General features: G+C 41.5%; 1 protein-coding gene across 2 annotated transcripts; it reads left to right on the plus strand.

Moving 5' to 3' along the window:
• Positions 1 to 158: 158 nt before the first annotated feature.
• On the plus strand, positions 159 to 14,884 carry SENP5 (SUMO specific peptidase 5). 2 transcript variants are annotated; one of them, XM_064457395.1, is made up of 9 exons: positions 159 to 1,254; positions 4,650 to 4,755; positions 4,911 to 5,058; positions 5,697 to 5,744; positions 7,626 to 7,703; positions 10,343 to 10,480; positions 12,160 to 12,243; positions 13,634 to 13,684; positions 13,757 to 14,884. In XM_064457395.1, the coding sequence occupies exons 1-9, from the start codon at positions 297 to 299 to the stop codon at positions 13,883 to 13,885; spliced, it is 1,740 nt and encodes a 579-aa protein (XP_064313465.1). In that variant the 5' UTR covers positions 159 to 296; the 3' UTR covers positions 13,886 to 14,884. The 2 variants fall into 2 exon arrangements, with proteins under 2 accessions (XP_064313465.1, XP_009512798.2); XM_009514503.2 differs by having other exon boundaries at positions 13,775 to 14,884.
• The last annotated feature ends 1,110 nt before the right edge of the window (positions 14,885 to 15,994 follow it).

Genomic DNA, 15,994 nt, shown 5'->3' on the forward strand with positions numbered 1-15,994 from the left:
ACAAAACTACTGAGAGCAAAAAGATCTCGTCCCTATCGCAAAGCCAAAAGCCTGTCTGGAGAAGCAGTGAGAAAACTCAACAGTGAATCCTTTCAGAGTGAAGATCCCTTGTATGAAGAATTTGAAACTGTCACTATTCTTAACAGCATCTCTGGCAAAATCCATTATATCTCATGTGGTACGCTGGATGATGCTGCCTTACCTGTAAAGAAAGGTGGTTTTGTATATAGCGGGGAGGAAAGCAATGATGGTGAGGGCAATGCAGTCCTAGTAGTTTTAAACAGCTATAAAAGGAAATGCTGTTGCAAAGGGAGTGGAATGGAACTTGTGGCCCCTTGACAACTATAAAGAGGTCCAAATTTAGCCATCATACTGTAAAAAAGAGATCTATCTTTATGATGCATAAGAAACTTTCTATGGTTAGGTTTCGATACAGAATTATAAAATCGCCGGAACTTCGAGCAAGAGGCAAAACCTGTAAATTGAGAAGAATCAAGCCAAGGTGGGTGGAGAAAGTTACAAGGGACCATCTAGAGACACTCCAGAGGGATTTTGGAAGTGGATTGAGTAATTGGCTTTCTGACTGGAAATCTAAAAGTAACTGTTTTTGGAACCGGTACAGCTTAACAGATATGAACAATAATACACCCAAATCTTTAGTTGAGGAGAACAAAATACGTGCACCTGAGATCTGCCGTACGCAGGATGCGTTACTATGTGCTGAGCCGTGCTCTGAGGAGCCAGGATCCGGAGGGCAGCGTGGCAGTGTGGATGCTGTCCTGCCAGAACTGCATGCTAGAGCTTCACCGGAGGCAGAGACCTTGCACCAGGTGGAGAGCAACAGGGCTGTGGCCGAGGATCGTTACTCTGACGTTTTTGTCTCCGTGACAGGAAAAGAAATTGCTGTTTCAGGTCAAGATGATGCAGAATCTAATGACGTTATGGGTGTAGATGGAATGATACTGTTGCAATCCTCCTTGAAGGATTCTGATGTCAAAGATAATTTTGCAAATGGACCTTTATCCATGGAACGGGCAGAAAATGAGGACAGCTGTAGCCAAATGGAAGTAGAGGGCTCATTAAACCTGGATGTTTTTAGTGCAAAGTTACTAGATCACCCTTACTGTAAAAGTCCTCTTGAGGAGCCTTCACCAGAAAGCACAGGACTAAAATCAGGAACTCGGAAGGGAGGCAAAAGGAACAGTCAGAAAGCTTCCCGGGTGGCTGATGAGCAGTTGGCAACGTGGCTTTGTGGTATACCTTTTACATATCTTAGGGCTTCCAGGAGTTCCTGGAAACTGCTGGATGTATTGTGGAGTTTCCATGTTGCGTTAATTCCTTTATTAAAATGGTTTCTTATTGTGAATTGTATGTGCTTAGCATAACACTTAATGAAATAAGGCTGCAAAGAGGACAGCTGCATGCAGGAAGGACAAATCAATGCTTATCTGACAAGCTATTTTGAGGGGTGGTTGAATGGTGCCTCTGCTTTTGTTTTAGAGAATACAATGTAATTTAATTGGAATCTTTGTGGAAAATTCATGATAGGCATTTTAAATGTTTTTTTGTCATGTGGTTTCAGAAGATTATATGGGGTTAAAACTTCCAGTTTTTTAAATGGTTGACAATTATTACTCTTAACTTGTTTTTTGAAAATCCTTAGTGTTCTAATACTTCCTTCCAGCCTTATCCTCTCTTCTCTTTCTCTGTCTTAGGACGAAACTAAGTCACTTAATGAATCTCAGGTTTTAATAGCCAAATATTGTTCATTGTCACTTACTTTTCTCTATAATTGTTCATAAAGTGGGCTTAATGAATCTTATTAGACAATATTTTAAAAAAAAACAAGACTAGTCTTAGCAAAGGTTCAGCAGAAAGGCTTTTGGATCTTTTTTTTACTCAGTGCTGAGCATGTGGTATTTGATAGTCTCTAAAGAGGAACATCATAAAAATAGTAATCGGTGTCTTATTTATGAATAGCAGCATGCTATACACATAGTAAGAGGCAGTAAGCTAACACGTTGTGCCACCTAGTACCATTAATATAATATTCAAGTTCAGTGGTGTTCTGATAACTGAAGTCTTCCTTTGGAGAAATTAGCTTCATAGATTCCCATAAACCTGAAGCTGGTCTCAACCAATATTAAGGGGACTGTTTGAAGTTTGACACGCTCTGGTTTTTCTGCCCACCTTTGTCCTTCAGTTTTGCAATTCATTCTCTAAAGCAAAACGTGAAGGAGACATTGAACCTCAAAAGATGATTTACCTTTCCACACCCACAAGTTAGTGTGGGATGTGTTTACCTACGACTTGCTTTGCGTGATCCAGCAAGGACCAGGCGCTATGTGAGAAGTTGAGAGATACTGTGGTACCACAGTGAACAGACCACTTCTGCAATGGAGTTTTAAAGTTTGTCCAGCAGAAAAAGGGATGTAATCCTTCTTTAACAGTCAAGAACCAAGATTGTATCAGGGTGGCAAAAGCTAAAGGTTTGTGGTCTGATAGGCATTCGTGTTCTTGTTCATGGGCGGCCTGAATAACTTAAAAAAAATAAAATTAAAAAGACAGACAGCAAATGCACTGAACTCCCACACGTCACAATTTTAAGAGAATTCTTACCTAGCTCCTCAATGAAAGTAGATGAGACCAGTTTCCATTTTCTTCAGAGTTGAGGGTTCTTCTCTGAGGATTGAAGCCATGTCTACACTACATACACACTCATACTATAGCACTGCTGAGTTTTCTCAGCTGAAAAGCTGTAAAAAAGAATTTTAATTTTGGTATAACTAAGCACAGAAGTTCTTGTCTGTTTAGGAGTGTTGTTAATAATTAACTGCACCCTAAAAGATACTGCTAACCTGGCAAGGGTTGCTAGGGAGAATGCGTGAAGGAGATGTAAGTGTTACGGATGCCCTCAGGTTTTGAATTTCTCTGTAGCAGCTGAACTCTGATGTTAATGGGCTGCAATATTTAGTACATTCGGATGTGCTATTAGGTGTCAAACAGAGCTCCATGGTAAATCCTGTTCGCAATGGGTGTCTGATCTCGCACCAGGTCTGAACTCTATTTTCCTCGAGTTAAGCAGTTACACCAGCCCAAGTGAGGTCAGAGTCTAGCTAGAGGTCTCTTGGACCTCTGCGACTGTTAGCTGTAACCACAGGGACAATCCTTCCTCTGTGCGTGTGAATAAAAAACTTTAAAAATGGTATATGTTAAAAAAGAATAAGGTACAGACATCCCCATATATCTTCTTTCTAGACTTCTAGCCAGAGTGAGAAATATCCTCCATCACAGTCTAGTGAGATGTAAGGGACAAAAGTTATTAGGCAAGTATATGGCAGAGTTGCAAGGAAGGATATCTTCCCGTGAAGAATTCTTCCTTGTTGTCTGATTTCGCTCTTCAATCCTCCCTTCCTTCTGTTATACAGCCAGGTGTTCTTGCTATATCTTCACTGCTTTTCTTGTCTCTCTGTGTTTTGTTCTCGGTCCTTCTCCCTTCTTCTTTTTTATTCTTTTCTTACTGCTACTGTTCTGGCACTTTTTTCTGTCAGATGTTTCTCTCGTCTTGCTTCTTCCTATCCTGATCTTTGAAAGTTTCCAGGAAATACTGTTAAAGCCTTAGTAAGCAGAGAGCTAAATATACAGTGCACTGTCCAGTGATACCATCTGCCATCACACCCAGGCTGGGATGAGTCCTGGAGTTTGTGTTAGTGCAGATTCCCTGGACTCTGATCTCAGATCCAGCTTTCATTACACAGAACACATGTTTTCTGCTGCATTTGAAAACTCATTTTCAGAAAGCTGGACAACTTGGTCTTTTTTCTCTTATTCACTAGCAAGTGTTGAAATCCTATTTTCCATTCTCTTTCATTCTTAAAGTGGTTTTGGATGCTTCAGTGGGATTTACTTCTCCACTGTTCCAGTCTTGTGTCTGGCGGGGGGGGGCGGAAATTTATTTCCTAGGTTTTTTTAATTCCTCCAGCATTCATTTCTTCATTATTTCCTAGTTAATATATTTTGTTTCTGGTGTTGTGGTTGCCCAGGCAATGGCAGGCTGACATGGCTGTCCGTGGCACCTTAAATGCCATCCCTAGTCTACTAGGGTAAATGAGTTAAACTTGCTGAGAGGCTGTCTGGTGTCTCTCCCATTTGCTATGGTGGCAGCAGAGGAGCTGAACAGGCTGCAAACACTCTGCCAACCAGGGCTGCTTACGTCTGAGGAGAGTCATTCTGCGTACTGTAAGATACTGGGTTTTCAGTGAAAACTATTGCAGAAACTGATGGCTTTTCATGTTGCCGTAAAATAATTTAAGATGCTAATTGAGATAAGCAGTGGGGTGGATTCTCCTCGTAACTAGTTTGATGTAGATATATGTGTATGTGGGAAGAATGGGGTCTGATCTTTCCCTGTAAAGCTGAGTTATCAGATTCCCACTTTTTTATTTCTGTCCTCCTTCCCCTCTTTTATTTAATGTTGCTAATTTGCACTTAGTTTTCTTAAATATATACTTGCCACGTGTGGTGCTGTGTGTTGGCTGGGTGCAGAGTGATTGCTGCTCATATTTGGAAGAAATTACTGCTTTATTGGACTAGTGAACTCAGAGGGTTTTTTACATGTTTGCACTTTCATTTTTCTGGTATATTTAAAGGATTCCTAGATGAAGTTATGAAGAAATATGGCAGTTTAGTTCCACTCTGTGAAAAAGATGTCATGGGAAGATTAAAAGAAGTCTTTAATGAAGATTTCTCCCATAGGTGTGTAGCAGTATGAAATTCTAGACTTTGTAAAGGACAAATTGCTTGCATTCCTACTGCACGCTCCAAGGCTAACACCTAACAGAACAGAAGTCCATTTGTTATGACCTTGACTTATCTCTTTTTTTTTTTCTACCTTTTCAATCCTGTTTTAGAAAACCTTTTATCACCAGGGAAATCATGAAGTATCGGGAAAAACATCCAAAAACTTCCACGTGCAATTTCCGGGTCTTCTATAATAAGCACATGCTAGATATGGATGATTTAGCTACACTGGAAGGCCAGAACTGGCTGAATGACCAGGTCAGAGATGCTTGGTGTTTATGTGCTTCCTTACCCCTTCTTAGCCCATTTATATTAGGATAAGAGTTGTTCACCTTCTCCTACATTATAGGTGGACTATCCTTACTCTACACTTGAGAATTAAAAGAAGTGGTGAGCAGCTTTTACAATGCCAAGTGCAGTAATAGTAGTTACAAGTCTGGAACACGGAGGTGTCACAACTAAACTGTTTGCATTTAAAAAAATGATGTTGTGCTGTTTTGAGAAAATAGTGGCTACCCATATAGGTTTTAGCATCTCCCCCCATTGCCAAGCTTTAGCAGATTACAAGAACAGCAGAGTGAAGCAGCAGGCTGTGGCCCGCAGCCAAAAAACCAAGAAGGCTTCAGTGCGCAGGGCATGCACCAGTAGACTTAAATTGAATTAAACTGCATTTCAGATTGAGGCAGACTTCAAGCAGCCAGTTATAGTCTCTCTCTGGGCTGACCACTATTAGTTCCAGAGTGCTTGTCCTTCAGACTACAGCAAAATGTTACTGTAATTGCTCACCTCCTTATTGCTGTTTTAAGTATGAAGGGTCCTACATTTTATGGGAACTTGTGAATTTGAGTTTTATAAAACTATTCTGTACATATTCAAATATTTACTAACTCTTACAGATAATTAACATGTATGGTGAACTCATAATGGATGCAGTCCCTGAAAAGGTGAGGATTTTTGTTATTTTGCAAATGTACCTAATGATAGATTGAGAGGGAAGGGTGAAACACTGAATATTTCAGATACAGAATTGAGATTTAGCTCAGTGATATTCTGAGTGTTGCTCTCCGCTGCTCAGATTTTTCTTCCTTTCCTATGCTAAAATACAGTTTTCAATGCTGTTGCTGCTGTTTCAGGAACTTTTTGAATTAGTTCTGCAGGTGGTCTCTGTGGTAGCCTGATGTCACTAATGTACCTGTAGATCTGTAACAGGCGCCCTGTTTTCACCCATCCCACTCCCCTTTGCCCCTAGAGGTTTCTGTCTCCAGCTTATCTGCCCCTAAAGAGCTTTATCCATGCCCTTGCTCACCAGTCTCGTGTTTAGCTGAAATTTCTGATTAAGATGGATTTCTGCTGAGATGGCAAACCATGAATGGTAGCATCTGAACCATGCACATGTGCTGCTTGCACTCACCCACCTGCCCACCTCACAGCTGTGGGGGCCGCAACAGCTCAAACTGCATCAGATGCCTGCCAGGTGAATGTGAATTGATGCAGACCTGCTTGGGTCCTCAGCAGTATTGTCTCTGCAGGGCTGTCTTTGGTTTGTGCATCCTCGACACAATGCTTACTGCTTTCCAACTGCAGCGTCTTAACTGGTGGTGGCAGTTGAAAAAAAGAAGGGGGGGGTGATCAAGAAAACACACCCTCTTCTGTGACTACTTTTGCAGCAGTGGCAATTATAAAAAGCCATCTGTTCACTAGTAGAGCTGAACAATTTTCAGGTGACACCTCAAAGGAAGAACCAAACAAAGCCATTTTTAGATGAGCTATGCAGAACGTAACTCTTAAAATCTTCAAGCTCAGAAGAAAGAGTGTTGTTGCTTTGATTGGTGATGATGGTGATTCATCATTAGTATTCTTTGTACTTCCTGGGTGTGTGCTAGGGTTGTGGTATTGGAGATTGTATCTGTTTGCTTGTGTCTGCTTTTTTCTTCATAGTGTATAATTGAAATCCTCATTGGAGATTTTGTTCTGGTATCTCAGAATGCAGTTTGAAGTCTGTTGGCATAGCTAATGGGTGTTAGACTGTGTTTTTAGATGCTGAATTTTCTAACTTCTTTTTTTCAAGTAATAACTCAAGCCTTCCTCTACCTCTACGCTACCAGAATTATTAAAAACAGATGTTACAGATTTCCATTTGTATTAATCTGTTCCTGTAATTCCAAGAAGCTAAGCACAGGGAATAATAGTGTTAACCTGGATCTAAATCATTTTTTTAACAGAAGCCTACATTTTTTTGCTATAAATGTAGGGTTTTAGTTACAAAATGGATGCAGTATAACTTAAAAATGCTTTTAAATAGCAGAATATTGGTTTTGTCTGGACCTGGTCATAGTCAATTACAAATTACGATATTGTTGGATTAAATCTCTTAACTTTCTTTTTTTTTTCCGAGTCTCAGCTTCCAGCAACTAAAACGAGAAGTTCCTCCCTTCTCCACCATCCCCGCTTTGCCAGTCCAGTGTTCTCTACTTCAATCCCTGTAAAGAACAACAAAAACTGTAACTCCTTATCCTGGTGTTTTTCTCCCTAGTCCGTCCCCCCAAAAAATTACACACGATATGCCTGGAGGTACAAGAGTGTAAATATAATCACTGCAGTGGCTCACATCGTGTAGTGAAAGAAGGCTTCCTTTATTTGCTAGCTGAAGAATGGCAATAGTTTAGGCTTGGCAAAGCCTCTGTCCCTGCTGGGGGACTAAACGTGCATTAAATATTGCCTCATTACAAGTCGTTTTCTGTAAATTTTGTAAATTATATTGGGGGAAAGGGAATGACTGTGCGTGAAGACTTCTGTGCTCATTCCTCCTCTCTTTCTTTTTTTAGGTTCATTTCTTTAACAGCTTTTTTCATAGACAGCTCGTAACCAAAGGATATAATGGGGTAAAACGATGGACTAAAAAGGTATCCTTTAAGTCTGTGTCATCAGTGCTCTGGTTCTTTTGGGCTGGGGCTGAATCAATAACTTGAAACTGGGTTATGATGCGTTATCTGCAAAGGATGGGTTTGCAAAGGAGCTATACAAAGTGGGAAGAGATAAATATAAATAGTAGGGTGGCACTATTCAAGTTAGTGATTATGTTGTGAAAATGTACTTTGAATGGCTTCATCACTGGTGGTAGGTTATCTCATGTATGTTCATGCAAGCTGTTAATTTAGCTGCAAGAAATGTCTCTTTACTGCTCCTGACAGTGCCAGGTACGCTAATCTACGGGAGAGCAGACTTAATTCTGCTTCTTCCTTTTACCTCAGACTGGGATTGTTTGGTAAAATCAAATTGTTACTCCTGAGTAACACATACAGGTACTAAAAAGCAGAAATCAGAAACTTATAGTTAATAAGCCAAACTGTTGTTCGCATGACAAGAGCAGAAGTCACCTTTCTTTCCAGAACACACACCAGATCATGGGTTGTGGTATTTTCTGAGGCAGCTAATACAAAAAGCCGTGCTCTGTTTTTTTTTCTCTTCTCTCCTCCTGTGAACATTTGTCCTTTCTAATATGGGAGATGAGGCAAGACTAATCAAGGACCATGTTTGAAGATATGATCTTTCTGCAGAAGCACTTAAATAGCACACATCTGTGAAATGCTAGAGATGAACTCATTATCCAAATATAAAATCTATTCATATAATTTATTAAAACCTCTTTAAAGAGAGTCTGAATATTGGTGCTTAATATTCTTAGGGTTTTTTAAAATGTTCTTTTTCTCCAGCAACCCAAATTTTGCAAAAACCCAAAAATGAAGGTAGATTCTGATAGCAGAACCTGTGCTCATGTTGCTGCTGAGGGGGGACCACATGAGAGCAGGACAGTTGTTTAGACATTTACACTTAAATTCCTGAAGAATCTCTAAAGCAAGGATGAGAACTACAGTATCTGTGTTGGAAGGATTCAGTAGACTGCTTCATCCTGCATTATGCAATTAAAGGGAACTGGTTTCTGCTTTTTAAACACATCAGAGTATTGTACCACATTTTATAAGTGTGTTCTCCTGGGATACATGAGGCCAGAGCCTAGAAGGACATGCTCTTCTGCATCTAGCTGCAGCGGTTTCAAAGCTTCTGTTCATGTCTGTCCCTTCTGGCCACTGGTCAGATTGGCACTCTTGCTCAGATCCACTCTGCGCTGTCTCAATGAAACAAATCTAGGTTGCCAGCATTCTTTCTGTACATCAGGTCTTAACTAAAGACCCTTCCAGCTTTTGGCTGCCTCTTTCCACTCTTCTGCTACAGGTTTGCATGCCTGCAGCGATCCCACAACTAGGGTCACGTGACGACCCTTGAGTTTAGCAGGGCTCTGCTGCTGCTGGACATCACAGAAGGTGTAGTTCATTTATCTTATTTCAGTTTTCCTTTGTGGGCACTGCTTGCTGCTGGCTGACATCTCTTTGCTCCTTTCCAAGAATGATGGATCGTTGTGCAGCAAGTGTGCTGTAATCTGGTCAGGAAGCAGTTTCTGCAGGTGGGAGCAGGGATTGTCGATGCTTGTGACGATGAAAGCACTGTTGTGAGCAAGTCTTGGCTGATAACTGCTCTGAATGCTCAGACCTTTTTGTGCTTTCAGCTTCCCACTGTTACTCAAAAAATATACTTTTCTTTCTTAAAAACGACCTGCCTAGTGCAGTAATTATGTACTGTTCAAATTGCACAGTGTTTAAAGAAAAAAAAAAGGCAGCACAGAAATCTTTCCACAGGATGAGTTCATTTAGTTCAGTATTCTATTTTTGCTTATTTTCTGGACTGTACCACCAAAAACCCAGCAATTAGACAACCATTTTGAGAGGAGCTGGGAGAAGGAAGATCGTGAAAGGTCCTTTCAAATGCATAAGGGCTCATCTGCCACACAGACACCGGGGGTGTTTTATCTGATCTACTTGTTCTGTACTTTGAGACCTTCTCCCCCGTTTGCTTGCCTGTGACCACGGTACATCTGCTGCAAAGTTATGTTCAAGAAAGGATGAATCTGCTCTGTTTTCACCCCCTCCTTTCCTCTGCTCACCAAAGCATCGTGCAGTCCTCCTGCCTTCTTCCAACAAGTTGCAGAGCCCGTGTTACGGCAGAGGGAGTCAAACTGCACCAGCTGGTTTTGTGGGGTGTTTGTAATCACAACTGCTTCATCTGTCACCTATCCATGATGCAGCTCTGATAGAAATCAGTGGTGTTCGTACTGCAGGAGTGTCATTACCAAAGATACGTAGCTAACCCAAATTGAGGCTCAACTGTATTACCATCATTACTTAAGAAATCCCACTTTGACGCAGGTGTTCAAGTGCAATGTGAACAGGCTTTTGCCACAAATGCATTGGTGGCTGACTAGTACTGTACAATGGTCCTTAGCCACTTTCTGAGTTGTAACTGTATTTTTGTGGCTGCTAATAAGTTGTGTATGAGGTAAACATGAGGAATGTACTGAAAAAGTAGAAGGGGCAAAAAAGACTTTAGTTATGGGGTGGCAGAGAGGAGACTTAGATACAATTAATAACTTGCATTGGTGTGTTGTGCCTGTGGAATTGTCTCTAACATTTATTGTTCTTCTTGCCAGGTGGACTTGTTCAAAAAGACTCTCTTGTTAATTCCTATTCACCTGGAAGTCCACTGGTCCCTCATTACTGTGAACATCCCCAGTCGAATTATTTCATTTTATGATTCCCAAGGCATTCATTTTAAGTTTTGTGTAGAGGTAAGAGTGACAGCTGTGTCTGATTTCTTAAGCAAACCACACCCCCTTTTTCTCTTCAGCCTTAAACTTTAAATGCAGTGTGTCCATTGTTGTCCTGCCGTGTACGAAATGAGAATCAGCTTGTCCTGCTGAGGAGCCTGAAGCACAGACCTCGAGGGTCACACCAGAGCTGGGAGTTGAGGTCAGGTTGCTTATTGCCTAATTAGCCTGACTGTGTAATCGGCACACCTTTTGTGGCCCTGTCTTGTCACTCCCACAAAAAGCAGGCACTCAAAGCCAAGTGCTGTAGAGGCGCAGATGAGCCAGAAGGAGAGTAAAGGCAGTTCTTTCAACTGCTAAGGCACTTGTGTTTAGGAAATGATAAATTGCCGTCCTTTTTCAGGGAGGTTGCCTGGGTGAGAGAACAGGACTGAAGATGCTGTAGAGCTGTCCAGTGAGGTTTACATGTTACTGCGCTATTAACAGTGTGTTGCCTTTTTCCTCCATCTGCATTGGTGGAGGGGTTGTACGTCTAATTAACCCAGCAACCTTTCAGAGCTGCAACCTGAACACTGGAGTTAAATTATCAGTCTTTTCTGGCCGCTTTTTACCAGAAACTTTTGCTGGGATGAGCAAATTGTAATGACCCTCTTAAAAAAAGCTAATTTTGTCAACTTAATTGCTTGTTTGATGCAGCAACCCTCTACTTTTTAACTGTGTGTAGTTGTTGGCCTACAGAAGAGTAGTAATTATTGTACCCAGGAGAGTTCCCAGCTAGGACTCCTGAATGAAGATACTAGTTTCCTGCTAGCATTTGCTGAGGATGAAGCTAATGTTTGTTCTGGGAGCAAGAGACCTTACGCTCGCCAGCTTCTGAACTTGCAGCATAAACCAGGGGTCTCTCTCGGCAGCTCTACAGTCTCTCCTGCAGTCTTGCACTGTGGCCTTTCCCATCCCACTCCAGGCAAGGCATTTGCACTTAAATGTCTCACAAACATTACATGCTTTATTCCTGCCCTTTCTAGGGGAAGGAGGGCCAATACCCAAAAGTCCACTGTGATCCACCCACTAAGGTGAATGTTAGTGTGCTGGAGTGTGTTTAAATTGTGCCATAAACCAGCAGCCTGTTTTCAGAGAAATAGAAGGATTTGCTTAACCCAAGACCATAGGCTCATTTATCTTGCTTCCTTCTCTTCACTTGTGTCAGACTATTTTTTCCTGAATGTCACTAAAACTGTCCCCGGAGCTTTGTTGATTAGCTGCAGAACTCAAAGCATTTTGTATTGAGATTCAAGCAGGAAAATGCTATCATATTGAACGTAAGGGACTTGCTGTCAGCCAAGTAAGCCAGGAGAGAACACGTGCCAGACTGCACTGTATGTCTCTGCATGTCTGAGAGCACTCTGACTTTGTGCCTGAGTGCCACAGCTAGTCTAGTGTTAAGTATACCAGTGTACAGTAGGGTTGAGGGGTATTTAAAGCTCCCCCTGATAGACCAAGATGTGCCTTGATGGTAGCAGGCACGGTACCTGCCACAGTTCATCTCTTTACCTCTAGATCTGAGCTGAGCTCCTAATGCTTAGTGATTACCTGAAATTTGTCCTCATTGTCAAAAGGATACCAGCAAAGATGTCAGTCTCTCTCCTGTTCTTTAGCTGGTGAATAATATTGTTGCTTTCTTCTCCCTTTCCTTTTTAAAGAACATTCAAAAGTATTTGCTGACTGAAGCAAAAGAGAGGAATCGCCCTGAGTTTCTTCAGGGTTGGCAGACTGCTGTGACAAAGGTAAATAGCAGTGCTTCAAGCTCTGGAGTCTGACTTTCTGGGAGATTTTAGGAGGCTGCTTCTAAATCTATATACTTGTACAAGTAGTGAATTGTTTTATGCTGACCACATGGAGGGTGGTAGGAGCGAAACATGTGGTTACACATGGGAATTAGAGCTCTGTTGCTCATTCAGCTCCCACCAGGTCTTTAATACTTTCTGCAAGTGACTTGGTGATCTGAGCCTAATCTCTGACACTTAACTCTCCATGCAGCAAAACCTGTAGCTGGTGCTCATGTTGGCACAAGGTCAAGGACTGAATGAGCTGGAGACTCAGCTTCCTGACTTCTCCCGAAAGGACTGTTCTGAACTATACCATATGGATGGGGTTTGGTGAGGGAGGGAACAGGCTAATGCTGCTACTGCCTATATTTTATATTTGCTATGGATAGAGGGCACTGGTCTCCAGGGCTGTTTGTGGCGCATTGCATTTGATCACAAGTAAACAAAGTCTGGCAACAATAAAAGGGAATAACTTGTGTGTAATGTAAATGAGGGAATATGTGATTTGTGTAGCCATCCCATAATGGCTCCAAAGATATAAAACAGGTCATTGCACACTAGACATACAGCAGTTCCTCCTCGCACAGGTTTATTTTTAGATGCTGATACAATGATGAAATGATTCCTCCCTGCACTCATGCACACCCTGTGCAGTCAGAGTTTCTCCTCCTGAATTCTGTGAGGTGGAAGATCTGGGAGTTGGGGAAAAATAATTACTTTTCCTCTTCAAGTGCCAGAGACATAGCAGCCCTACTGAGTGGGACTTTTAAGCTCTGCATATCAAAATTGAGCACAGCTGAAAAAATAATGAAGGTTGAAAGTTACCATTTGAGACTACCTTGCTCAGTCCTGTCACCTGACAATGTACCACTCTTCATGTTCTTTGAGACCCTTTGGTGTGGCTGAGAGAGGAAAGCCACTGCTGGTAGCACAGATGCTGAGAGTAATCTTCCTCTAGGCCTGTGTGACTTTGCTGATATAGTTTGGTCCTGTGTAAAGCAGATAATGCTGTACAAACATTTATTTAAACTAATCGAGAAGCTGTTCTGTGTAGGTCACTAAAAGAAAATAAACTTGAAAGAAAGATTTGAGTTTGTTTTCTGTCCTACACTATATATTTTTCTAAATGTTAGGTGTTATTCTAACAAGGTGTTGAGTGTCACCTTGCAAAAGTTGGGATCAGAATAAGTAATTACAACTCCAGTTTCTAGTGTTGCAGAACAGCTAGCTCTGAGAATGAGATACCTGATCGTTTTGACAAATCTCCTTTTGGACTTCAAGCAGGACTTAACGAATAAAAGGATAAGTAAAGGTCTAACACGTCTCCCCTTCTTTCTTTTCATTTTAGTGCATTCCACAACAGAAAAATGACAGTGACTGTGGGGTTTTTGTGCTCCAGGTAAGAGTACTGCTTTTTAAGAACCAGTAGCCTGTATTGTTCATATAGTAAATGTCCCTTTTTTCAATCAAGCCTTTTCCTTTTCCTCAGTACTGCAAGTGCCTCGCCTTAGACCAGCCATTTCAGTTCTCCCAGGAAGATATGCCCCGAGTGAGAAAAAGGATTTACAAGGAGCTGTGTGAACGCCAGCTAATAGACTAATAAAATGCAGCCAACCTAATTTCTCTGGCATTTCTGACAAGTTGCAGCTGGTGTTTGTGTACTTGAATTTCTGAAAACTTCCGTGAATTTTGAGCGATTCTCAGCTGAGTGGTGTGGCCACTGTTGTTACCTCAATTTTTTGACAAGCTCTTTAACTGGCAGAACATAAGAGCTGCCGTAAAATATTCCTTATGTCAGTTTGGTTCTCTTATGTTCTGAGTTCTTTCCTGTATTTAATATTTATTATCTCAGCATGCATATAGGCAAAGCATGCAACTAAAACCATAAAACTGTAGATTTGGTGCACCTTTGAGATGTAGCTAGAAATGACAAATACAGGTGATTTTGTCTGGAAACATGAAGATGCATGATATGTTTTCTGATGCAATAATGCTTTGAATGTATCAAAAAAAATTCAATGCCATAAAAAGAACAGCTAGAACCTATTTGATAGTTCCATTGTCCCTGTTGTGGCTGTATAATACTGAATTACCACTTTTTAGGGTGGCTAAACTAATCTACAGATTTAATTTGTGGAGAACCCTTTTTTAAATAGCTCAAGTTGCTAATAAAGTTTGTTCTGTTAACATTTATCCAGCTGTCATTATCAGCCTGTCCCCATAGATTAAAAGCAGCCTTTGCACAAATAAAGCTTCAGCACTTGTCTGTATAATAAAAAGTACAAAGGTGGTTGTCAGTCAGATTGATTGTGTTCCTATATGCTGCAGAAGCCTCCATGATGTGTGTATTAAGGAGAATTATCAAGCTGGCCCTGAAGAGTCACAGCTTAGATACTAAGATAAACTCCTCAGCTGTAACTGTTTAAATCTCAGATGGCTTTGACTCATTTTTCAGTTCCACAGTATGCAGTGAAATGTACCATTTCGGCATCTCTCACTTCAGCTCTGTCTACAGACGAGCTCCCTTCAAGCTTGTCATGTTTCACCTCCCATTGGCTTTTGCCTTTGTTCAAATATAAATTAATTCATTTCTGCTGCATCTGCTGTTTGTCTCAAACATCCCTAGTTTTCTTTGCGTTCAGTAACACCAATGGGTCTGGCTGGGAATAATAGGTTATGGTGGGTGCTGTGCAAACACAACAAGATTGTGTCATTTTGCTCCAGAGGGAGGCTGAGAGTCCAGCGCTAAACTTTGCCATGTAGTTGCACTGGACAGGGATAAGTGAGAGCAGTGGGTCTTGAGGCTTCTGGATTTTTGCCTTGATCTGTAAACTATGATGTGCTCCTTGCTGAAGAGAGCTAGTTTTGTTTGAAGAGATTGTTATATGGGACTGCTACACCAGCAAATGTCTTCACTGTGTTTTTCTGCCAGATAAAGGAGTGAGCCCGGGGGAGAACTATTTTTAACGCTAAACATCATCTGTTGCACAGCTTCACTTTGTGTCTGTCCATAGCCCTGACTTCTGATGCAGGAAAACCACTTTGAGTTCCCTGTCTTGCAAATTAATTCAGGCTTGAGCTAAGCCAGGTGCAAATCCCTTCTAGATTACAGGAGGGAGCAGGGCGAAGTGAGGGTGTGTGCCAAGTGCATCCAGGCTGGGAGATGGGAGCATGTGCATTCTGTGTTGTGCTAGAGAAGGAGGTTCTGCAGTATCCTTGAGTGTTCCCACTTCCCCTTGTTGGCAGATGGCAAGGACTGGCTTAATTTAGCAAGACAAGGAAGGCCCTAAGCACTTGGTTAGATAATCTAAACAAGGAATTTACTGAATCAGAAAAAGAACCTTAAGACCCAGACTGGCTAAACATACATTCGCCCATTGTATGGTGCAGAGCACCCAACAGCACCTCGTTTCTTGGTGTTTCCCTGAACTGTTACTCATACAAACAGCAGCACCTTCTTGGGGCAAGTGACTGCAAGCAGAGGAGGGTGAATTCCATGAAAATTTAAACTTAGGATTTGGTTTCTCATGTCCTAGGGTAGAACATGTAAGCCAGTGCTGCCATTCTTGTCTTCTCACTGCACTGCTATCGCATGAATGGTGCAAATACTTAATGCTGCCATGTGGTGGGACCAGCTGAACTGATCCAGGTTAAAACGAACCCAGCCAAAAGGGTGCTTTTAACCCAGAGGACAGAGGAGTTCTCACCT

The sequence above is a fragment of the Phalacrocorax carbo genome, chromosome 7 (assembly GCF_963921805.1).
Source record: "Phalacrocorax carbo chromosome 7, bPhaCar2.1, whole genome shotgun sequence".
In the NCBI taxonomy this organism is placed as follows: Eukaryota; Metazoa; Chordata; class Aves; order Suliformes; family Phalacrocoracidae; genus Phalacrocorax; species Phalacrocorax carbo.

Coding starts and splice junctions, on each gene's coding strand:
- SENP5 (XM_064457395.1), top strand. CDS start 297: ATGCTGTTGCAAAGGGAGTGGAATGGAACTTGTGGCCCCTTGACAACT. Junction 4,756..4,910: donor AATGAAGATTTCTCCCATAG/GTGTGTAGCAGT, acceptor ATCCTGTTTTAG/AAAACCTTTTATCACCAGGG. Junction 5,745..7,625: donor TGGATGCAGTCCCTGAAAAG/GTGAGGATTTTT, acceptor TTCTTTTTTTAG/GTTCATTTCTTTAACAGCTT.